The sequence below is a fragment of the Giraffa tippelskirchi genome, chromosome 12 (genome assembly GCF_054371585.1).
Source record: "Giraffa tippelskirchi isolate mGirTip1 chromosome 12, T2T-mGirTip1v1.2.pri, whole genome shotgun sequence".
Classification (NCBI taxonomy): domain Eukaryota; kingdom Metazoa; phylum Chordata; class Mammalia; order Artiodactyla; family Giraffidae; genus Giraffa; species Giraffa tippelskirchi.
Window position 1 is genome coordinate 38,024,975 of NC_137286.1, and position 25,626 is coordinate 38,050,600.

The 25,626-nt window shown below is 47.4% G+C and overlaps 1 protein-coding gene across 6 annotated transcripts in view; it reads right to left on the reverse strand.

Moving 5' to 3' along the window:
• Positions 1 to 23,137, reverse strand: part of LOC145528333 (cytoplasmic dynein 1 intermediate chain 1-like) — a 130,382-nt gene extending 107,245 nt beyond the window's left edge. For 2 of the 6 annotated variants that reach the window (XR_014070296.1, XR_014070293.1), the window contains exons 1-2: positions 22,975 to 23,137; positions 5,483 to 5,589 (exon numbers count right to left, since the gene is read on the reverse strand). Coding sequence is in view for 2 of the 6 variants with exons in the window: in XM_081546636.1 (XP_081402762.1) it covers positions 5,483 to 5,589; positions 18,215 to 18,254 (147 nt within the window). In the remaining 4 variants the exon portion in view is untranslated. Of the gene's footprint in view, positions 1 to 5,482; positions 5,590 to 18,214; positions 18,782 to 21,268; positions 21,523 to 22,974 lie in introns of those variants that run through there. The other 4 variants (XR_014070294.1, XM_081546636.1, XR_014070295.1 and 1 more) reach the window with 3 other exon arrangements.
• Positions 23,138 to 25,626: the final 2,489 nt, after the last annotated feature.

Below are 25,626 nucleotides of genomic sequence, written 5' to 3' on the forward strand. Positions count from 1 at the left end.
GTGTTACCCAGCTCCACTCCCACCCCCAGGCCCCTACCCACCCCGGTGGGGCCTGTTTACTCCAAGGCGCTGCCTCCTACCGGGGGATATGGACACAAGAAGGCCCCACAGGCATGCATCCCTGCCCCTCTGGTGGCCCAGAGCAGAGGCATGGAGCCAGGCAGCAAGCCGCTGACCACACACGTGCTGGACACTGCCTCAGGGCTCCCAGCCCAGAGCCTGTGCCTCTGTCTGTCCAGGCTCCAGGACGGTGGCCAGCAGTGGACCGAGCTGAAGAAAAGGTAGTAGGCTGGTCTGGGGCGGGGCTCGAGTCCAGAACACCCCCCACCAAATTCCTGCAAGGGGCCCTGCACCGGGGCCAGCAGATGGCAGGGCAGGGCTGACCTAGCTGGCTGGTCCCCCTGCAGATTCTGGGAGCCTCTGTTTTAACAGACTGAGTAGTTGATTGGGCCACAGCCGAGCTGGCAGAGCTCACAACCTGAGTGCCCACTGAGGTGGGACAGGGGTCTGTCTCTCCCTGCCCTGTAGCCACTTGAGGCCTGAGAAGGAATCAGAAGGGCTGGTCATCACCATGACTGGCAGGTGACCTGTGCTGGGCAGCTCTCAAGCACCAGATGTTTGTTAGGTTCTCACTGCATCCGGTGTGCAAACCCCACAAGCACCCCTCTCACACATGAGGAGACGGAGGGTGAGGCAGAAGGCCCCCGCCCCTGCTGGACCCCAAAGGCTCAGGGCCTGAGGCTATGGAGCCCTTCACAAAAAGGGACTTCCAGGTTACATCTGAGCTTCGGGTAACACATGGAACTTGGGGGAGGGGGGTTCACACAGAGCCACTCCCACCCCCCCTAAACTGCGCTGGTAAATGCTGCCAATGCTCATCACAGCATGGACACTTGAGAGCATAGTTGCAGTGAGCAGAGGCCCTCAGAGCCTCCAGCACTGCAGCTGCAAACAGCCCGCCATGTGGATGGCAGCCTGGGCACAGTTACTGACCCAGAAAGCCACAGGCAATGTAATAACAGTAAGTACACATTACAAGGGCTTCCCAGGTGGCACTAGCAGTAAAGAACCCGCCTGCCAATGCAGGTGACTTAAAAGAGATGTGGCTTTGATCCCTGGGTTGGGAAGATCCCCTGAAAGAGCATGGCAACCAACGCCAGTATTCCTGCCTGGAGAATCCCATGCACAGAAGAGCCTGGTGGGCTACAGTTCATGGGGTCACAGAGAATTGATTACGACTGAAGCAACTCAGCACGCACGCATACATTATAAAACAGTATGGCTAGTACAACCCAGTTTTTTATGTTTGTAAATAAGCACTTATGCATAGAGAAAATGTGAAAAGTTTGTGCCAGATATGAAGTGATTACTGCCTATGTAGGGATGGGAAGGTTCTCTCCCTTCTCTTCTCTGGGATTCCCTCAGGACAGTGAGGCAACATAGCCCGAGGTCCTGGATGCTGCCCTGCTGCAGAGGTGTCCAGGCCCTGCTCACCCAGGTCCAAGTCAGGCCACTGACTCGGGTCAGTGTGCCCTGGGAAACCCAGGCTGGGGAGCCCTCTGCAGTGCCCCCTCCTCTCCCCTGCTGCACAGACCCGGATGGGCTGTGCATTCCATCCCACAGACCTGGGCTCCTGCTGCCAGGCCAGATGAAGGTGGGCACCGACAAGCTGTCCTTCAACACCGATGGCTACTGGTAGAAGAGGGGCCAGGAGAGCTTCTATCCGTACATGGAGGTGAGGGCCAGAAAGGTGGAGGCCCGAGATGCACTGTGACCCACAGGCTGGCCTTGCCCCACCCCCACAACTGAGCACCTACTCTGGTGCTTAACCACACCACGCCCATGCCACCCCATCCTGTCATCAGGCTGACTCAGCCCCTGCAGACAGAGGTTCACCCAAGCACCTCCAGCTCTCTGTCCCCATCACCTGATCTGTTCAGGATGGTCCTAACCCTTGGGAACCACAGGCCCAGGAGACCCTCAGACTAAATGCTTCCTTTGGGGAGGCCCCAGCCCCACCCACAGTCCCCCAGCTGACCCTGGGGCTCCTGTCCCCTCGACTCCAGCCCTGGGCTACTGGGTCCAACGCGGCACTGGGCCAGGCTGCTTGCTCTCCCAGTGCCCTCTCTGCCCGCAGGTTGTTTTCACTGTCACAAATAAGACCCACAAGTTCCATGAGCCACTGCTGCTGAGCCTGTGGTCTTATACCACATACCAAGGGAGCTAATGGCTGACCGGCAGCCAGACTGTAAGCATGGACACAGTGCCACGGCAGACCAAGCCGCCCTTGAGCAGCAGGGCGGGTGAGTTCCTCTTGGGCACCAGGGTCACACTTTCCCTGGGACATTCTGGCCCCACATCGCGGGGGCAGGTGTCACTCAGGCTTCAACAAAGTTGCTGCTGGCATCTGTGAGACGGCTGTGGTCATGAGGTAAACTCGGCATGCGCCCACCGGGGGTGTCTCTCCACACAGCCACGCAAGAGGACACGAAGTTAGTGGTGCAAACAGGCACAGCTTTTCACAGCACATGACACACCAGGGGATGATTAAAGCAAGCAGGACAAACCCTAGTGATTGGCATCCTCAAGACCAAACTCATCAAAGAAAGGCCCCATGGAAGAAGCCACCCTTTAAAGCCAAGTGGATCGAGGTCACTGAGTCTCCACCTTCCGGAAGTGCAGGTTCACGTGAGCAGGTGGTGATGGCCATGGACAGACACCTCCCAGCTCAGCTGGAAGATAACCAGGGGCTTCCCTACTGTCCAGAGTAACTTTGGCCTAAGTCTAAAGTCATCATCAGGTGCTACCCAACTACTTCACGTGAGGAACCTTAGTGTCTGATTCATGGCTGGAAAGGCTGAAGAGGGGGTGCACTCAGAGTTCCTGGTTCCCTTGGGCATTTCTCACTCAGGCCCATCATCCCTGCCTTCCTGGGGACCACCCTCCCCACCATGTCTGTCAGTATCTAGTCCCTCTTCTGAGAAAGGCTAAAGTCTGGGCCACAGCACTGGCAGGACCAGTGTAGGCAGGCTCTCTGTCCCCCGTCTCTGGAAAGTCGCTGTTTTTCAAAGGGTACAATATCACAAGGTGGTGGTAAGGGTTTGAAGAGTAGAGCATGTTATATGCTGAGAGCCTGGCCTGACTCAGGACAAAAGCTCAGACGGACCCCTTGTCCTCAGCACCATTAAGACAAGGTGCTAGGAGCTGAGAGGGAAGAGCGAGCAAGGGTCGGGCTCCAGGAGAACTCAGGAGCTGGCCCCAGCTCCCCTCCTTCTCTGGGATTCAGACTTCCTAACAATCAGATGTAGATTATGGAAGTTCCCCCAAGAGCTGCATACACCACTGCATCGCTCTAATTTTGTGTGCGTATGTATCAGGGTGGCCAGAGCACCCAGGGAGGGCCCGATGGGCAGGAAAGGCCAGGGGATTTGGTACCATGGAGCCCAGCACCCATGACGGCACTGCCTTCAACCAGGCCTTCAAGTTCAGTTCAGTTACTCAGTTGTCTCCGACTCTTTGCAACCCCATGAACCACAGCACACCAGGCCTCCCTGTCCATCACCAACTCCCGGAGTCCACCCAAACCCATATCCATTGAGCCAGTGATGCCATCTAACCATCTCATCCTCTGTCGTCCCCGTCTCCTCCTGCCCTCAATCTTTCCCAGCATAAGGGTCTTTTCAAATGAGTCAGTTCTTCGCATCAGGTGGCCAAAGTATTGGAGTTTCAGCTTCAACATCAGTCCTTCCAATGAACACTCAGGACTGATCTCCTTTAGGATGGACTGGTTGGATCTCCTTGCAGTCCAAGGGACTCTCAAGAGTCTTCTCCAACACCACAGTTCAAAAGCATCAATACTTTGGTGCTCAGCTTTCTTTATAGCCCAACTCTCACATCCATACATGACCACTGGAAAAACCATAGCCTTGACTAGATGGACCTTTGTTGACAAAGTAACATCTCTGCCTTTAAATATGCTGTCTAGGTTGGTCATAACTTTCCCTCCAAGGAGTAAGTGTCTTTTAATTTCATGGCTGCAATCGCCATCTGCAGTGATTTTGGAGCTCTCAAAAATAAAATCTGCCACTGTTTCCCCATCTACTTGTCATGAAGTAATGGGACTGGATGCCATGATCTTAGTTTTCTGAATGTGGAGCTTTAAGCCAACTTTTTCACTCTCCTCTTTCACTTTCATCAAGAGGCTCTTTAGTTCTTCTTCACTTTCTGCCATAAGGGTGGTGTCATCCGCATATCTGAGATTATTGATATTTCTCCCGGCAATCTTGATTCCAGCTTGTGCTTCCTCCGGCCCAGCGTTTCTCATGATGTACTCTGCATAGAAGTTAAATAAGCAAGGTGACAATATACAGCCTTGATGTACTCCTTTTCCTATTTGGAACCAGTCTGATGTTCCATGTCCAGTTCTAACTGTTGCTTCCTGACCTGCATACAGGTTTCTCAAGAGGCAGGTCAGATGGTCTGGTATTCCCATCTCTTTCAGAATTTTCCACAGTTTATTGTGATCCACAGAGTCAAAGGCTTTGGCATAGTCAATAAAGCAGAAGTAGATGTTTTTCTGGAACTCTCTTGTTTTTCCGATGATCCAGCGGATGTTGGCAATTTGATCTCTGGTTCCTCTGCCTTTTCTAAAACCAGCTTGAACATCTGGAAGTTCACGGTTCACGTATTGCTGAAGCCTGGCTTGGAGAATTTTGAGCATTACTTTACTAGCGTGTGAGATGAGTGCAATTGTGTGGTAGTTTGAGCATTCTTTGGCATTGCCTTCTTTGGGATTGGAATGAAAACTGACCTTTTCCAGTCCTGCGGCCACTGCTGAGTTTTCCAGATTTGCTGGCATATTGAGTGCAGCACTGTCACAGCATCATCTTTTAGGATTTGAAATAGCTCAACCAGAATTCCATCACCTCCAATAGCTTTGTTCGTAGTGATGCTTCCTAAGGCCCACTTGACTTCAAGACCCACTTGGGGCTTTAAGACCCAGGGACTTGTGGGGTGTCTGCTCTCGGTAAGTGCATCTGCAGGCAGCACTGCCTCTGTTGTCCCCACAGGCCAAACCCTGACTGAGCTGTGGGCTCGGTTGGGGATCTGGGGACACAGTGCAGGGCACAGATAGCACCAGGGTCAGGGCATCTCCCTGCCCAGTGCGGGAAGTCTCCATGAGAGGTCAGGAAAGGTCGGAGCCCTAACCACCCCTGCTTGGAGGATGTGGATGTTCACCTGGGGGAACAGAGAGGACTCCCTCCCTGCAATCACTCCAGGGGCCAGGCTAGCAGCACAGTGCCAGAGCAAGGGTCGCAGAGGACACCAGGCAGGCTGTTACGGGGAGGCGCCATCAGAGATGCCAGGCCACATGCAGGCCCAGTGACCCAGGCGGGCACAGGTGGCCTCAGACTAGGTCAGCACCCAGACGTCAGGATCAGGGGGGTCCTGGGTGAGGGAGGGGTGGGGGTGCTCTTCTCACCTTGCAGACCTGGGTCAGTTCATACTTCAGGTCCTTGATGGTGCTGTTCTTTGATTCCAGATGTCCTGAGAAGAGGAAGGCGTCAGGGATCCACGGTCTGGCTCCACCTGTGGGGACGTTCACACAAGGAACAGTTGGCATGGGAAGGCCTCAGAGCGAGACCATGGTGTGTGTGTCTGCCTTCCAGACCCTGAGGGGACCTAGCCTCGGTCTGGTCTCCTCAGGTCACCCAGCTGGCCAGGTCATGCCGCCCTGGCAGCACCAGAGATCCCTGTCCACGTCAGCTGCTCTTTTCTGGGACCCATCCTAGGTCAGGGAGCAGATGGGTGAGGCCCAGCTCCAGGCAGGCTGCCCTGGGGTGGGTGTTCCAGCTCAAGCCTCCTTCCGAGATGCAGCCTCCAAGGCACTCAAGCACCCTCAGCAGGGTGCTGTAGCCCGGCAGTAATTAGTCCAGTGAGGGCTGTGTGTGTGATGCTTTAGGGGGACAAAGTAGTGAGAAAGAAGCCCTTAGGTGTCTTTTCTTAAATTATATATATATATGTTTGACAGAAGCATAGTTGACTTATAATATTTCGTGTGTATAGCAACTGGACTCAGGTATACGTATACACACGTTATTTTTGAAATTAATTTCCAGTAGAGGTTATTACAAGATATTGACTATAGTTCCCTGTGATATACAGTAAACCTTTGTTTCTTGTTGCCTATTTTTTTTTTAAATTGGAAATGTAGCATTCTGTTCCTGATAAGTCAAACAAGTGGAATCAAACATAAAAAAAATTTTAGTAGGGCAAAGATTCATAAATTTTCTAAAATTTATACATTCTACATATTATACATATATACAATAATATATATACTGTATATAATAATATATAGTATATATAATAGTATATATTCTATATATTATTATATATACATATACACACACACATATATATATATGTGCATAGAGAAGCTTCTCTACTACACATGATGAGGGGTTGAGAAAGAACATCCAGAGGAAAGGAGAGCTGTAGAAATTGGAGATCATCAACTAACTGACATGGGGGCTCTGAACATAAAATAGAAAAACTGAAACAAATTAGGTATGAGTAAAAGGTCATCATAGAGTTCAGCTGTTTTAAAACATTTCTGCTCAGTAGAAACCTATCAGGATCTCTGGCCAAAAAGAAAAAAACCTGGGCATATGTATTCTTCAAAAAATTCCAAGATAATTCTGATACGCCTGTGGATTTTCAAAAGCAATTAGAGCTTTTTCTATTCCATGGTAGTTTTGGTGATATAGAGTCCTACTGTTTTCCTGCTGACCAATCCAAGACCTTCACTGTTTGCTCAGGCACATTCCACTCCAATTAACAGCCCAGGAAGCCAAATTTGCCTTCGGCTCTGGTTGCCCCAGATTCAGAGGTATGCATGAAAAAGTGCTGCTACCTTGTGGACATTTCCTGTAACTACAACTTGACCATGGACCCTCACGGGCAACTCAAACTCACATAACCTGAGGTTATGTGAATGACAGCTGCCCTCAGGAAATGCTCTGGGGCTGGTATTGCAGAAATAAATTCCAAACACAACCAACTTTTAGGAAGCCAAATGCCACCATTCAATTTACCTCACACCCCGTAAGGAAAAACAAAACAAAACCAAACCTCCACCACAAGACGAGATGCTTAGCATCCCTAATTGCTGCAGAAATGCCGAACAGAACGACAATGGGAAATCACATCCATCAGTCACAATGCTCATCCTGACAAGTCTACAAAGAATACAAATGGGTGAGAACCTGGAGGAAAAAAGATTCCCCTGCACTGTCCGTGGGGGGAAAAACTGGCAACGGTCAGTACAATGGACGTTCTCTGAAACCCTGAAACAAACTCTCAAGAGGGACTAATCCTAGGATTTGGAATTCCCACACCTGGGCCTATCTCCTAAGAAAACCACAGATCAAAAGGAAACTGCACCCCGAACAAGACTGCAGTTCAGTTCAGTTCAGATAAGTCGCTCAGTTGGACCCGACTCTTTGCAACCCCATGGATTACAGCACACCAGGCTTCCCTGTCCATCACCAATTCCCGGAGCTTGCTCAGACTCATGTCCATTGAGTTAGTGACGCCATTCTACCACCTCACCCTCTGTCATTCCCTTCTCCTCCTGTCTTCAATCTTTCCCAGAATCAGGGCCTTTTCTAATGAGTCAGTTCTTCGCATCAGGTGGCCAAAGTATTGGAGCTTCAGCATCATTCCTTCCAATGAATATTGAGGACTGATCTCCTTTAGGATTGACTGGTTTGATCTCCTCACAGTCCAAGGGACTCTCAAGAGTCTTCTCCAACACCATAGTTCAAAAGCATCAAGCCTTCGGGACTCAGCTTTCTTTATGGTCCAACTCTCACATCCGTACGACTACTAGAAAAACCATAGTTTTGACTATATGGATCTTTGTTGGCAAAGTAATGTCTCTGATTTTTAATATGCTGTCTAGGTTTGTTGCAGCTTTTCTTCCAAGTAGAAAGCATTTTTTAATTTCATGGCTGCAGTCACCATCTGCAGTGATTTTGGAGCCCAAGAAAATAGTCTTTCACTGTTTCCCTATCTATTTGCCATGAAGTGATGGGATGCCTTTTCATACTGTTCATGGGGTTCTCAAGGCAAGAATAATGAGGTAGTTTGCCAATCCCTTCTCCAGTGGACCACATTTTGTCAGAATTCTGCAGCATGACCCATCAGTCTTGGCTGGCCCTACATGGCATGGCTCGTAGTTTCATTGAGTTAGACAAGGCTGTGGTCCATGTGATCAGATTGGTTAGTTTTTTGTGATTGTGGTTTTCAGTCTGTCTGCCCTCTGATGGAGAAGAAGAAGAGGCTTATGGAAGCTTCCTGATGGGAGAGACTGACTGAGGGGGAAACTGGGTCTTGTTCTGATGGGCTGGGCTATACTCAGTAAATCTTTAATCCAATTTTCTGTTGAAAGGTGGGGCTGTGTTCCCTCCCTGTTATTTGACCTGAGGCCAAACTGTGGTGGAGGTAATGAAGATAATGGCAACCTCCTTCAAAAGGTCTCAGTGTCCCCAACCCTGCTGCTGCTGCTAAGTCACTTCAGTCGTGTCCGACTCTGTGCGATCCCATGGACGGCCACCCACCAGGCGCCCCCATCGCTGGGATTCTCCAGGCAAGAACACTGGAGTGGGTTGCCATTTCCTTCTCCAATGCATGAAAGTGAGAAGTGAAAGTGAAGCCGCTCAGTCGTGTTCGACTCTTAGCAACCCCATGGACTGCAGCCCACCAGACTCCTCCATCCATGGGATTTTCCAAGCAAGAGTACTGGAGTGGGTTGTCCTGCTGCAGGACTATAAAGAGAGCTGAGCATGGAAGAATTGATGCTTTTGAATTGTGGTGTTAAGAGAAGACTCTTGAGAGTCCCTTGGACTGCAAGGAGATCCAACCAGTCCATTCTAAAGGAAATCAGTCCTGGGTGTTCATTGGAAGGACTGATGCTGAAGCTGAAACTCCAATACTTTGGCCACCTGACTCATCTGAAAAGACCCTGATTCTGGGAAAGATTGAAGGCAGGAGGAGAAGGGACAACAGAGGGTGAGATGGTTGGATGACATCACCGACTCGATGGACATGAGTTTGAGTAAACTCCGAGAGTTGGTGATAGACAGGGAGGCCTGGTGTGCTGCAGTCCATGGGGTCACAAAGAGTTGGACACGACTGAGTGACTGAACTGAACTGATGCGATGCCATGATCCTAGTTTTTTTAATGTTGAGTTTTAAGCCTGCTTTTTCCACTCTCCTCTTTCACCTTCATCAAGAGGCTCTTTAGTTCCTCTTTACTTTCTTCCATAAGGATAGTGTCATCTGCATATTTGAGGTTATTGATATTTATCCATGCAATCTTGACTCCAGCTTGTGCTTCTTCCAGCCCCGCATTCTGCATGATATACTCTGCATATAACTTAAATAAACAGGGTTGACAATTACAGCCTTGACGCAGTCCTTTCCCAATATGGAACCAGTCCATTGTCCATGTCCGGTTCTAACTGTTGCTTTTTGACCTGCATAAAGACTTCTCAAGAGGCAGGTAAGGTGGTCTGGTATTCCCATCTCTTGATGAATTTTCCACAGTTTGTTGTGATCCATGCAAAGGCTTTGGCATAGTCAATAAAACAGAAGTAGATGTTTTTCTGGAATTCTCTTGCTTTTTCTATGATCCAATGGATGTTGGCAATTTGATCTCTGGCTCCTCTGCCTTTTCTAAATCCAGCTTCAACATCTGGAAGATCTCAGTTCATGTACTATTAAAGCCTAGCTTGGAGAATTTTTAGCATTACTTTGGTAGTGTGTGAGATGAGGGCAATTGTGCAACAGTTTGAACATTCTTTGGCACTGCCTTTCTTTGGGATTAGAATGAAAACGGAACTTTTCCAGTCCTGTGGCCAATGCTGAGTTTTCCACATTTGCTGGCATATTGAGTGCAGCACAAATAGCTTAGCTGGAATTCCAACCTCCACTAGCTTTGTTCTTAGTGATGCTTCCTAAGGCATACTTGACTTTGCACTTCAGGATGTCTGGCTCTAGGTGAGTGATCACACCATCATGTTTATCTGGGTCATTAAGATCATTTTTGTATAGTTCTTCTGTGTAGTCTTGCCACCTCTTCTAAATACCTTCTGCTTCTGTTAGGTCCATACCATTTCTGTCCTTTATTGTGCCCATCTTTGCATGAAATGTTCCCTTGGTATCTCTAATTTTCTTGAAGCGATCTCTAGTCTTGCCCATTCTATTGTTTTCCTCCATTTCTTTGCATTGATCACTTAGGAAGGCTTTCTTATCTCTCCTTGCTATTCTTTGGGACTCTGCATTCAAATGCGTGTATCTTTCCTTTTCTCCATTGCCTTTTGCTTCTCTTCTTTTCTCAGTTATTTGTTAGGTCTCCTCAGACAACTATTTTGCCTTTTTGCATTTCTTTTTCTCGGGGATGGTTTTGATCACAGCCTTCTATAGAAGTCACGAATCTCCATCCACTTCAGTTCTTCAAGCACTCAATCAGATCTAATCCCCTGAATCTATTTGGCACTTCCACTGTGTAATCCTAAGGGATTTGATTTAGGTCATACCTGAATGGTTTAGTGGTTTTCCCTACTTCCTTCAATTTAAGTCTGAATCTGGCAATAAGCAGTTCATGATCTGAGTGACAGTCAGCTCCTGGTCTTGTTTTTGCTGACTGTAATAGAGCTTCTCAAGCGCAAAGAATATAATCAATCTGATTTCGGTATGGACCATCTGGTGATGTCCATGTGAAGTGTGTAGAGTCATCTCTTGTGTTGTTGGAAGAGGGTGTTTGCTATGACCAGTGCATTCTCTTGGCTAAACTCTGTTAGCCTTTTCCCTGCTTCATTTTGTACTCCAAGGCCAAACATGCCTGTTATTCCAGGTATCTCCTGACTTCCTACTTTCGCATTCCAGTCCCCTATGATGAAAAGGACATCTTTTACTGGTGTTAGTTCTAGAAGGTCTTATAGGTCATCACAGAACTGTTCAACGTCAGCTTCTTCAGCATATGTGGTTGGGGCATAGACTTGGATTACTGTGATATTGAATGGCTTGCTTTGGAACCGAACAGGGATCATTCTGTCATTTTTGAGAGCACACCCAAGTACTGCATTTCAGACTCTTTTGTTCACTATGAGGGCTACTCCATTTCTTCTAAGGGATTCTTGCCCACAGTAGTAGATATAGTGATCATCTGAATTAAATTTGCTCATTCTGGTCCATTTTAGTTCACTGATTCCTAAAATGTCGATGTTCACTCTTGCCATCTCCTGTTTGACCACTTCCAATTTACCCTGATTCATGGACCTAACATTCCAGGTTCCTATGCAACACTGTTCTTTACAGCATCGGACTTTACTTCCATCACCAGTCATATACACAACTGAGCTGTTTTTGCTTTGCCTCTGTCTCTTCATTCTTTCTGGAGTTACTTCTCCACTCTTCTCCAGTAGCATACTGGGCACCTACTGACCTGGGGAGTTCATCTTTCAGTGTCATATCTTTTTGCCTGTTCACAGGGTTCTCAAGGCAAGAATACTGAGGTGGTTTGCCATCCCCTTCTCCAGTGGACCCCATTTTGTCAGAACTCTCCATCGTGACCTGTCTGTCTTGGGTGGCCCTACATGGCATGGCCCATAGTTGCATTGAGTTAGACAAGGCTATGATCCATGTGATCAGTTTCGTTAGTTTTCTGTGATTGTGGTTTTCATTTTGTCTGCCCTTGATGGATAAGGATGAGAGGCTTGTGGAAGTTTCCTGATGGGAGGGTCTGGCTGTGGGGGAATCTGGGTTTTGTTCCAATGGGCAGGTCATGCTCAGTAAATTTTTTGTCTAATTTTCTGTTGATGGGCAGGGGTTGTGTTACCTCCTTTTGTTTGGTATCAGGGGAAACTACATAGGGGTAATGGCACTAATGACAACTTCCTTCAAAAGGACTTATGCCAGCACTGCTATATTCTGAGCCCCTGACCCCTCAGCAAGACACTGTCCCCCTCCGCCTCCGCCAGAGAATCCTGGACACTCAGGAAGCTCTGGCTCAGTCTCTGGCGGGGTCACTGCTCCTTTGCCCCCTTCTCCTGGGTCCTGGTGCACAGAACGTTTTGTTTGTGCCCTACAGGAGTCTGTTTTGCCAGCCCTGTGGAAGTTCTGTAACCAAATCCCACTGGCCTTCAAAGTCCAACTCTCCGGGGGTTCTCAGTCCCTTTACCAGATCCCCAGGTTGGGAAATCTGTTGTGAGTCCTAGAACTTTTCTAACAGGGCGAGAACTTCTTTGGTATAGTTGATCTCCAGTTGGTGGGTTGTCTTCTCAGTGGCTCTATGGTGGGGCTAATGGTGACCTCCTCCAAGAGGATTTCTGCCACATGCCATGCCTCCCAGGTCTGCTGCAGCCAGAGCCCCTGTCCCTATGGCAGGCCACTGTTGACCCATACCTCCGCAGGAGACACTCAAACATTCAAAGGCAGGTCTGGCTCAGTCTCTGTGGAGTCTCTGGGTCCTGGTGTGCACAAGGTTTTGTTTGAGCCCTCCGACTGCAGTACTGACTCCAATAAGCAAGATAGACAATCAACAAAATCTCCACTGAGAGATAAAGCTTAAACAAAATGTGGTACATATATATGATGGACTACTGCTCAGCCATAAAAATCTGCCACTGAAACGAGGAAGGTATGCCCCTGGTAGCCACAGAGATGGACTTTGAAGAATCATACACAAAGGAAAATCAATCAGGCAGAAGAAGACAGTAGTATGTATATGATGTACCTTCCAGTCAAAAGAGAAACTGACATACAAAGTAACAAATTTACAACCTGAAAAGCATAGGAGAATTCAAAGCCCAACAAAGGGTCCCAAAGGGGGCAAAAAAGTGAAAGACAAGGAATGAACTGAGAGGTCCCAACTATCTTAGACATGGGATTCTGTATCTGTAGTAGATAAGCCACAAGGATTATCCTCTTTATCCCTTCCTTCCTTCCACATAAACACAGAAATCTGTATCTCTAGGAGAGTATCCACAGAATTTATCTCCTACTTTCCTTCATTGTATACACAGAAAACTGAATCTGAGACGCATAATCCACAAGGACCTCAGCAATCGGCTCAACTTCTATGGCAAAAAATCCAGGAAAGAATACAGATCACCCATGGATACATCATACCTGAATCAAGCGGTTGCATGCTGACAACAGTCACAGCATTGCACATCAACTATACTGCAACATAACACGGGCATGACATTAAAGAGAAGGAAAGAAAGTCAGTGCCTACTTTATTCCCCTCCACCTCCCTGATTGGGGCTGCTACCCCATCCCTGGAGCCTAAGCAGGCTTGGGTCCCACTGCTGGACTGGGGTGGGTTCAAGATAGCCTGGCGGGTGCCCTTCATTGAGCCCTTCTGAAACGTCTACTGTCTGCTTTCTTCTGGCTCCGACCAGACTCTCCAGTGGGATCCAGGCCTCCAGGGACTTGGGGACAATATTACGAACCCTGCACATGCCCTGGTGCTGGGCATTCCAGTTCAAGCCTCCTTCTCAGCAGTGTCACTGCTCATTTTCCTGAATATGGAAAATACCTTGCATGAAGTTGTGTGAGGCTTTGTGGCAGAAATAAAACTGAAAGTTCTGGGATAAACGTGCTGATTATAGAACACATTTAATCCAGCTTTCTACAAAACACCAGTAAGAACAATACCTTATGTTTGTTTCACACTTTTACAGATTTTCATTTATAGCTTTTCGGTACTGCTTCCTAATAATCAATTTCATAAGGTTTTCAAGAATGCCTCTGGTTCTTTCTTCAATAGCTCTGGTCTGACCTCTGCCCCTGGGACCAATGCAGGTCCCTCAGCTCCCCGAAGCCAGATCTCTGTCCTGCTTTCCAGAGCTGTAATGAGTCATTAAGAGCACTCCAGTTGCTCCCACACACCTGCAAGCAGAAAGCTGTGTCCGGAGCCCAGCAAGTATCACAGGCTAGACCTCAGAGCCCCTGGGAGCCAGAGATGTGGAGTATATGGGGCAGGACAGATAGATGGCAGGGAGAAGGGGTGCTGGGCAGTGTCCATGGCCAGGCCTGGGAGCAGCGGTTCCAGCCCTGCCCAGACCTTGCCTAAAACCCAAGCTTTCTGACCCTTGGCCCCTCCCATCAGGCTTCTCTGTTCCTGTGTCCTCAGAGGCCTCTGCCTATATACTCTTCCCCCAAACCTGGCTTTTTTAGCCTGGGAAACCCCATGGATAGAGGAGCCTGGTGGGCCACAGTCCATGGGTTTACAAAGAGTCTGACACGACTTAGCCACTAAACAAGAACAACGAGTAGATGAGAAACCAAAGGAATGTTTAAAAAAAAAGAGAGAGAATACAAAGCAATGAAAAATCCTGTCACTGTCTTTAGAAGGTAACTGAGAACCAGCTGTCACCCTTAGACACTTTCAGATGAATACACACAGTTGGAAACTGTACCATGCTCCTACATCCTACCATACACATTCCTGCTCATAACGTAATCGAAAAGACTTGTGAAATAATAACAATCATGATAATCAACCTCTGCTATTCATGACCATGCTCTTAAGACATTTTCAACATGTATTTGTTGAATATTTAATCGGTGCTAGGCATTCCCTAGGGGCTTCCCTGGTGGCTTAGACAGTAAAGAATCTGCCTGGGACCTGGGTTCAATCCCTGGGTAGAGAAGATCCCCTGGAGAAAGAAATGGCTAATGGCTAACTGGAAGGACTAATGCTGAAGCTGAAGCTCCAATTCTTTGGCCACTTGATGTGAAGAACTGACTCACTGGCAAAGACCCCGATACTGGGAAAGATTAAAGGCAGGAGGAGAAGGGGACAACAGAGGATGAGATGGTTGGACGGCATCACCAAGTCAATGGACATGAGTTTGAGCAAATTCCAGGAGATGGTGATGGACAGGGAAGCCTGGTGTGCTTCAGTCCATGGAATCGGAGAGTCGGACATGACTGAGCAACTGAACTGAACTCAACTGAATGACTCCAAGACTTTGGATCACTAGAGAACTCCCGGCCCCATAGAACATTAATAGGTTAGCGCCCTCCTAAAGGCCTCCATCTCAACGCTAAGACGAAGCCATACCCAAAAGCCAGCAAGCTGTAGTGCCGAACACCCCATACCTGTCCTTCAACCGAACAGAAGCACAACCCCACATGTTGGCAGACAGGGTACCCAAAGCCATACTGAATCCATAGACACCCCAAAGCATCCTATTGGACCCAGCCACTGCTCTTCAGAAAGACACGCTCTAACTCCACACACCAGAACACATGCACAAATACCCCCAGGCAGGAAACCTTCACAAGGCATTGGTCCAACCCCACCCACGGAGGCAGACTCCAAGGTTAAGAGGAACTACAATATTCCAATATGCAGAAAGCAGACCTCAAACACAGTAAATTAAACAAAATGAAATGACAAAGAAACATCCAGCAGTTGAAGGAACATGGTTAAAACTGACAAGACCAAACAAATGAAGAGGAAATAGGCAATCTACTTGAAAAAGTATTCAAAGGAAATGATTGGTAGAGATGACTCAGAATTTTGGAAATAAAATGAAGGCTCAGATAAATGGACTAGAGGCACAGATTGAGAAGATACAAGAAATGTTTAACAAGGACCTTGAAGAATTAAAGAATAAACAATCAACAATGAGCAATGGAATAACTGAGATTAAAAGTCACTGGAGAAACCATAATTGAAAAACACACATGTACCCCAGTGTTCACTGCAGCACTATTTACAACAGTTAAGACATGGAAGCAACCTAGATGTCCATCAACAGATGAATGGATAAAGAAGCTGTGGTACATATATACAATGGAATATTACTCAGCCATAAAAAGGAATGCATTTGAGTCAATAGTAATGAGGTAGATGAACCCAGAGCCAATTACACAGAGTGAAGCAAGTTAGAAAGAGAAAAACAAATACTGTATATTAACACATATATAGGGAATCTAGAAAGATGGCACTGATGAACCTATTTGCAGGGCAGCAACAGAGACACAGACATAGAAAACAAACTTATGGAGATGGGGCAGGAGGAAGGAATGGGTGAGAGTGGCATGGAAACATATATGCTACCATACGTAAAACAGATAGTGGGAATTTGCTGTATGACTCAGGGAACTCAAACTGGGGCTCTGCGACAACCTAGAGGAATGGGATGGGATGAGAGGTGGGAAGGAGGTTCAAGAGGGCGGGGACATATGTAAATCTATGGCTGATTCGTGTTGATGTATGGCAGACACCATCAAAACTAATTATCCTCTAATTAAAAATAAAATAAAACTCGGTTAAAAAAAAAAAAAGAGCTATAGAGTACCTTCCTCTTACTGATTGTTGGATCTATTCCAAGCTACATTGCATCAACCCCTGGGAGAATAAGAAATCTCAAGAGACCACCTCATACATGCTTTGGAAAGTACACATTAGAGTAAATGAATGGACCTTTACACACAGTGAAATGGCTTAAACAGTGGCACCAAATGCAGTGTCAGCACTGAACTCCATAGGCTTTCCTGAGGGGCTTGCCACTCAGCCCCACTGAATCTCCCGGCACAAGGAGCAAGGCTTGGGGACATGAGTTATGCAGCTTCCTGGGGATAATGCAGGTCACTGCGAAAGGAATTTTGATGCTCTCAGTTTAAGAAAACAAGAGTCAGAGCTACTCGCTGCTAATTAATATTGACTTACTTCACACACATAAAAAGCAGATCTCTCATTTACAACTGGCAAGGGGTCAAGCAGATAAATCAATCCCACCTCCAGGTATAGGTCTCTTCCCTGTCTGATTGTCAACTTACTCTCCCACCCACCAATCAACCACAGCTCGACTCTACCCTGGTTTAGGAACACATACAGTGGTCCTGCCAGAGCTCCATCCATGCCGGGTTAATAATACACTGTTTATGATGCCTGCCCAGCTCGTCCGCTACACAGCCCATGTTCTGAATTTGTTTTCCATTAGTGACATTCCCTTACAACCTATCTACACTGCCCGATCCATCTTCCTCTCTCCTCTGCATCATAGCACTTGCTCTCCTGCAGTTCTCCAGCTTCACTATCATTGAGAACAACCCCCTTCACATCTTTTTTTTCTCATCCTCCAATTACCCCTACCTGACAACAGAAATCTCAAAGTTCAAATCAGCCACTCCATGTACTCTGAATTCTATACCCCATTCCCAACCCCTCGGACTTTTTTCAAATTTCCACTCTCTCCTTATTTCCCTCTTTTCCCTAATTCGCCCTTTATCCCCTTGTTTCACTATGACTCATCTCCATCCATCCTCCCAGACGTCTCAGTTCCTACAGCTTGTGTTTCAGACCATCTTGGAGCTTAGTAAACTGCTATCCTTACCATCCAAGTAAACAAATCACTAGAAGAGCTTAAAACTGTGCCTCCCAAGTATTAAACATTCAGGAAAAGCTGTTTTTCCTTCTCCTCCTCCTCTTTTCCTACTATTATTAATGATTAATATTTTTTACCCTGCAAACTCCTTCCCCCATCACTAATTCCACCCTAATTCAATAATTAAAACCATCACTCAAAGTTCACTGCAAATGATCTAAATCTTAAAAAAAAAAAGGGTGGGGGGTGGTGGAGAGGAATTCCCTTGTAGTCCAGCCGTTAGGACTGAGTGCTTTCACCACCAAAGGCGAGTTCAATCCCTGGTTGGGGAGCTAAGGAGCCTCCCTAGTGGCTCAGATGGTTAAAGAATCTGCCTGCAATGCAGGAGACCTGGGTTGGATCCCTGCATTGGGAAGATTCCCTGGAGAAGGAAATGGCAACCCACTCCACTATTCTCTGGAGAATTCCATGGACAGAGGAGCCTGGCGGGCTACAGTCCACTGGATAGCAAAGAGTTGGACACGACTGAGCGTCTTTCACTTGGGGTACTAAACATACCACAAGCTGCGCTTCATGGCCAAAATTAAAATCTTTAACAACAACAACAGCAAATAAGCTCATAAACACAGAGAACAGATTTAATTAATACCTTGCTGGAAGTGCATTCGCTTCCTTTGACTTGGCGGGTAGCAACAGCATCTAAGAGCTTTGCAAACAGTTGGGATACTCACTGGACAGAGGAGCCTAGAGGGCTACAGTCCATAGGGTCACAAAGAGTCGGACACGACCGAGCGACTTACCATGCATACTTAAAAATACTCGAACAGCACGCATTCCCATCTGCAGCTCCCCTCTCCGGTCAGCTGATGGCTGGAAGGGGACGGGTTTCACCGCGGCTGGCCTTCCACTCCCCAAGAGAGAACTGAGGCGTGGCGCCCTGGGGCGCCCCTCCCAGGGAGGCGCCAGGCGATGCCACCACAACTCACTCTCTCCTCTGTGCCCGCCTCCTGGCTCAGCCGAGAGAGATAAGGCTGGGGGGCCTCCGGGCACGCAGGAGCCCGGGGAGGGGGCCTCGGCCAAGGTTAGGCTGTGGCTGCCACAGCCGCATTACCACCCGACAGCTCCAACAGCGGAGGACTCCAGCTTAAGAGGGTGGAGGAAGCGAGCGGAGGCGGAGCCGGCAAGCACCACTCCCTCGCGTTCATCCTACGCGCCTGGAGGCGCTGGACTTAAGCAGCACTGGCCTTCCGCTCACTCCCCATGGACCAGTACTTTTTCCTTCTCCCAAGCCTTCTCCCTAGCTGAAGGCTAGATGGGAGCGCTCAAACTGGGGCTCGCCCTGCCCTGCCCTGCCCTCGCCCCAGCTCAGCCCGCCCCCGCCCTTCCCGCCCTTCCCGCCCCTCCCGCCCCTCCCGCCCCTCCCGCCCCAGAAACCCCGCCCTCCGCCCCGAGGGCGTCCTGGCCCTTCCTGCCCCAGACACCCCGCCCTCCGCCCCGTGCCAAGCCTTCCACGCTCCTGCGCTCCTTCTGTACCTGGACAAGCCCCCCTCCCCAACCTATCCCACCAGGCAGCAACCCCCTCCCCCACGCCCTCCCACCCCTCGTACATGGGCTCCTGGGGAGCGCGTGATGCCCGCCCAGAGGCTGGAGGCATCAGAAGAATGGGGTCCCCTGTGTCATCTACAGGACTCACCTAACTGATTGTAAATGGAGAGTGTCAGTGTTTTGGGAACCCCTGTCGTTGTGGCAGCATGGAACAACTTTCACTCCCTGACAACTACTTTAGGTTATTGAAATAGAAAAAGGGCAGAACCAGCTGCTCCAGGAAAGATTTATAAACTTAGCCTTACTTCTGCCCAGAAGGAAAAATATATATTCAGCTTACCTACACATTACTTCTTAAAGTCCTAGTTTTTAAAAGTCCAGGTAACAAAGCAATCTACAGATTCAATGCAATCTCTATTAAGCTACCAACGGTATTTTTCAGAGAATTAGAACAAATAATTTCACAATTTGTATGGAATTATAAAAAACCTCGAATAGCCAAAGCAATCCTGAGAAAGAATGGAACTTGGAGGAATCAACCTGCCTGACGTCAGGCTATACTACAAAGCTACAGTCATCAAGACAGTATGGTACTGGCACAAAGACAGAAACATAAATCAATGGAACAAAACAGAAAGCCCAGAGATAAATCCACTCATCTATGGACATCTTACCTTTGACAAAGGAAGCAAGAATATACAATGCAGAAAAGACAATCTCTTTAACAAGTGGTGCTGGGAAAACTGGTCAACCACTTGTAAAAGAATGAAACTAGAACATTTTCTGACACCATACACAAAAATAAACTCAAAATGGATTAAAGATCTAAATGTAAGATCAGAAACTATAAAACTCCTAGAGGAAAACATAGGCAAAACACTCTCTGACATAAATCACAGCAGGATTCTCTATGACCCACCTCCCAGAGTAATGGAAATAAAACCAAAAATAAACAAATGGGACCTAATTAAACGTAAAAGCTTTTGCACAATGAAGGAAACTATAAGCAAGGTGAAAAGACAGCCTTCAGAATGGGAGAAAATAATAGCAAATGAAGCAACTGACAAAGAATTAATCTCAAAAATATACAAGCGACTCCTGCAGCTCAATTCCAGAAAAATAAGCGACTCAATCAAAAAATGGGCCAAAGAACTAAACAGACACTTCTCCAAAGAAGACATACAGATGGCTAATAAACACATGAAAAAATGCTCAACATCACTCATTATCAGAGAAATGCAAATCAAAACCACAATGAGGTAGCATCTCACGCCAGTCAGAATGGCTGCTATCAAAAAGTCTACAAACAATAAATGCTGGAGAGGGTGCAGAGAAAAAGGAACCCTCTTAAACTGTTGGTGGGAATGCAAACTAGTAGAGCCACTATGGAGAACAGTGTGGCGATTCCTTAAAAAGCTGGGAATAGAACTGCCATACGACCCAGCAATCCCACTGCTAGGCATACACATCGAGGAAATCAGAATTGAAAGAGACACGTGTATCCCAATGTTCATCACAGCACTGTTTACAACAGCCAGGACATGGAAGCAACCTAGATGTCCATCGGCAGACGAATGGATAAGAAAGGTGTGGTATATATACACAATGGAATATTACTCAGCTATTTAAAAGAATGCATTTGAATCAGTTCTAATGAGGTGGATGAAACTGGAGCCTATTATACAGAGCGAAGTAAGTCAGAAAGACAAACACCAATACAGTATATTAACGCACATATATGGAATTTAGGAAGATGGTAACGATGACCCTATATGCGAGACAGCAAAAGAGACACAGACATAAAGAACAGACTTTTGGACTCTGCGGGAGAAAGCGAGGGTGGGATGATTTGAGAGAACAGCATTAAAACATGTATATTATCATAAGCAAAATAGATCGCCAGTCCAGGTTCGATGCATGAGACAGGGTGCTCAGGGCTGGTGCACTGGGATGACCCTGAGGGATGGGATGGGGAGGGAGGTGGGAGGGAGGGTCTGGATGGGGAACACATGTACACCCATGATGATTCATGTGAATGTATGGCAAAAACCACCACAATATTGTAAAGTAATTAGCCTCCAATTAAAATTTAAAAAAAATAAAATTCCAGGTAACAAAATACCCTGCATATGCTAAGTGAAAGTAATCAGCTCGACAAGGAAAATACTCCATGATATCTCTTGTACATGGAATCTAAAAAATATGAGGAACTACTGAAATAACAAAAAGAAGCAGACTCACAGATATAGAGAATAAATTAGTAGCTACCCATAAGAATGACACATAACCACGATGGTGTGATCACTCACCTAGAGCCAGACATCCTGGAGTATGAAGTAAAGTGGGCCTTAGGAAGCATCAACACGAACAAAGCTAGTGGAGGTAATGGAATTCTAACTGAGCTATTTCAAATCCTAAAAGATGATGCAGTTAAAGTGCTGCACTCAATATGCCAGCAAATTTGTAAAACTCAGCAGTGGCCACAGGACTGGAAAAGGTCCGTTTTCATTCCAATCCCAAAGAAGGGCAATGCCAAGGAATGTTCAAACTACTGCACAATCGCATTCATTTCACGTTACCATAGTGATGCTCAAAATTCTCCAAGCAAGGTTTCAACAGTATGTGAGCTGAGAACTTCCAGATGTAAAAACAGGATTTAGAAAAGGCAGAGGAACCGGAGATCAAATTGCCAGTATCTGCCGGATCATAGAAAAACCAAGGGAATTCCAGAAACATATCTGCTTCATTGACTACACTAAAGCCTTTGACTGTGTGGATAATAACAAACTGTGGAAAATTCTTAGAGAGATAGGAATACCAGACCACCTTGCCTGCCTCCTGCGAAACCTGTATGAAGGTCAAGAAGCAACAGTTAGAACCGGACACAGAACACAGACTGATTCAAAACTGGGAAAGGAGTACATCAGGCTGTATATTGTGATCCTGCTTATTTAACTTATATGCAGAATACATCATGTGAAATGCTGGGCTGAAGCACAGGCTGGAATCATGATTGCTGGGAGAAATATCAATAACCTTAGATATGCAGATGACACCACCACCACCCTTATGGCAGAAAGTGAAGAACTAAAGAGCCTCTTGATGAAGGTGAAAGAGGAGAGTGAAAGTCTTAAACTTAACATTCAACTTAACTTAAAACTTAACATTCAAAAAACTAAGATCATCTTGTCCCATCACTTCGTGGCAAATAGATGGGGAAAGAATGGAAACGGAGAGACATTATTTCCTCGGGCTCCAAAATCACTTTGGACAGTGACTGCAGCCATGAAATTAAAAGACGCTTGTTCCTTGGAAGAAAAGCTATGACAAACCTAGACAGCGAATGTATTAAAAGGCAGAAACATCCCTTTGCTGACAAAGGTCCATATAGTCAAAGCTATGGATTTTCCAGTAGTCATGTATGGATGTGAGAGTTGGTCCATAAAGAAGCCTGAGCTTCGAAGAATTGGTGCTTTTTAACTGTGATGTTGGAGAAGTCTCTTGAGAGTCCCTTGGACTGCAAGGAGATCAAGTCAATCAATCCTAAAAGAAATCAATCCTGAAAATTCACTGGAAGGACTGATGCTGAAGCTGAAACTCCAATACTTTGGCCGCCTGATGCGAAGAGCTGACTCTGGAAAAGACGGTGATTCTGGGAAAGACAGAGGTCAGAGGATAAGGGGAGAAGAGAGGACAAGATGGTTGGATGACATCACTGACTCAATGGACATAAGTTTGAGCGAGCTCCAGGGATGGTGAAGGACAGGGAAGCCTGCCGTGCTGCAGTCCATGGGGTCGCAAAGAGTCGGAGTTGACTTAGCGACTGAACAACAATGCTCAAATCCGTTTGGATCTCCCAATTAAACTGGAGTTTCACAGTGTTATCTTGAAGGTCTTCCCTGAAGCTAGCCTAAACCGACACAGTTGTGGTTCCAGGCTCCCCACTTGGCCAGCTGGACAGAAAACCCAAAGTTGCAGAAACCAGTTAACAAACAAGCAGGAGCGAATGACTTACCCTAAGTCCACAAGCGTCCACCAGGGAAAGCACTGGGAGTTCTAGGACGTCAGCCGGAACCATCTCTCCTGAACTCTCAGCTCTGCTTGCTGGCGTCCTCCTCACACAGGTGGCTCTGCCTCTACAGAAGCGAGGTAGCAACCAAGCGCCACAGGCTGACGTCACGTCTGCTTCCACCCGCACAAGCTGACCTCACCACGAAACTGCTCCCAACGGAAATAGAGCTTCTCTTCCGCAGGAGTGTGGCCAGAAGCCCAGCCCTGAGTTCTGATTGGCCACTCTCTGTCTTGAGCCAATCATAGTGGCCAGGGTGGATGGAACATGCTCATTGGCCAGGTGAAAGTCACGTGACCATCCTCTCTAGGAAACGGACCAACTGTTCGCCCTGAGTCTGGGTGGGGCACTGTGCAATTCCGTGAGTGGAGGCCAGGATGCAGTCGCTGTGTTCTCTGTTTCCTGGGATGTCCCTGCTGGCATCCTCTTCCCATACCTAGCCCTCCTGTGTTTACAAAACAGATTCATCTCCTCACCTCCCAAGCCCCATTTCACCCACTCACACCACAAAGGAGCAAGACCACCTGTTTGAAGACACGGTGGGGGTCGCCGCCCAGCCCCCAGACTTGCTCTTTGTATCCTTTTACACTGATTCATTCAGTAGCAAACTTCCACTGAGCACCTGCTACACGCTGGAATAGGTTTGCAGGACCGTTAGTTCTGAGTACTGGGCGCCACCCAGGGGCCTCCCAAAGGGATCCAGTTTTTGTCTAAGGAAGCGTCTGGAGGTGAGCTTCTAGTCCCACTCTGCCACCCACTGTGTGGTCTTGAAGAAGTGTTCCCCCTCTCGGGCCTCTCCTTTCTTACCTGCAAAATGAGGTGCTAGGCAAAATGAGGTCCTGGAACCCCCTCAACTCTGACATACTGTTGGTTGGGTCTTATAACCTGTTTCTCCAGCTGTGAATGAGCCTGTGAGCACTATGCACAGGAAAGGGCTGGGCTGAGATGAGGCCAAGATCACAGAGCTGTGTACCTAAATCCCTCTCCCTCCCAGCTGGTGGGGGCACCAGGGCAGAGGAGGATCAGGACTTCCCGTGCCTGTGAAGAGCCTGGCTCTAGGTCCCCATGGGGTTGCCTGCTGTTGCTCCAGAAAACTCGCTTCTGGGGCATTTGTGATTCCCAAGCCCTCCCACTGAAGGTCAACTTTGGGGCTCTGAAAGGAAGTAGAGGGAGGATACAGGAAGGGAGGAAAGAGTGAGGTGGAAGTCCCATGCAGCCTGTCCATCATCCACCTCCCCTTCCTCCCCCCCCCCCCGCCCCTTTCTCTGTCACAGATGAAATCCGTTATGGCTTCTTGAAATAGAAACTCTTGGTGTGTTGGTGGGGGAGGAACCTTTGTGAAGCAGGCTCAGTGGGGAGAACATTTTTCTTCTGGAGGAGTCTAGTTTATCTTCACCCTGAACACTTGGGAACTTGAATTAACTCCCCTAGTCAGTCGGTCACTTTTTGTCAGTTCACCTCATTAATCCATCTATTTCCTTTTATTTAGCTCATGCTTTTTTTTCTTTCCAAATAAGGAAGACATTAGAAAACAGAGAACCTAAGAACAGAGACTAGATTAGCTGTCCTTCCAAAAGACAGAAGCAGCAGTTGGTAGCATCTGCTACCTTTCTTCTACCTCCTGGGGCTACATACTCACTCACCGCTGCTTCTGTTTGCACAGCACTAGGTCCTCCCCTCTTTAAGTCTATTGGTTTCTCTCCAGTTCCACTGCCAGAACCGTAGTTTAAAGTCTACCCTTTGTCCTCAGAAAACTGAGGTAGCCTCCTAGTGTTTCTCCCCACATCCACTCTCCTGTTCTCACTACAGCCAGGGTGATTTATTAAAAATTGAAAATGTACTCAGTGGTTTTCCACTGCTCATGAGATAAACGTCTAAACCTTAAGCTTGGAGTGGAGCCGGCTTATGATCCACCCACATTCGGTGCTCTTTGCTGTGGTGTCCCTCTTTTTGGGGATTATACAGCCCTGCCCCTTGTCTGTCATTGCAAAGGGGCTGATGAACAGGGGGAGAAATGTGAGCACACACTTAAGAACCAGTGAGTAACTCACCTTTTCTTTTTCTCTGGCAAAGATGATAAGTATATAGACTGCTGTCAGCCCAAGGGGAGAGGGAAAATGACATGGAGCAGAGCCATGTGAGCATTATATCATGTGGTATGTAGTGTGTATTATCTAGCATGTGGTATGTACTATGCAGCATGTAGTATGTAGCATGTATGTATGTATAGCATGGGTTCTTTGGTCTGGATGAAGGCTAGTTCTCTGACTGCTGCTTTTCTTACATTCGTAAATTCCTATGGTTTCTATAGGAAGCGCTGCATTTTGTATTTTTCTTTCTTCAGGTCAGTTGTTGTTCAGTCACTAAGTCATGTCCAGCTCTTTGCAAACCCATAGACTGCAGCACACCAGGCCCTGTCCTTCACCATCTCCTAGAGCTTGCTCAAACTCATGTCCATTGAGTTGGCGATGCCATCCAACCATCTCATTCTGTTGCCCCCTTTTCCTCCCACCTTCAATCTTTCCCAGCATCAGGGTCTTTTCCAATGAGTGGGGTCTTACACATCCGGTGGCCAAAGTATTGGAGCTTCAGCATCAG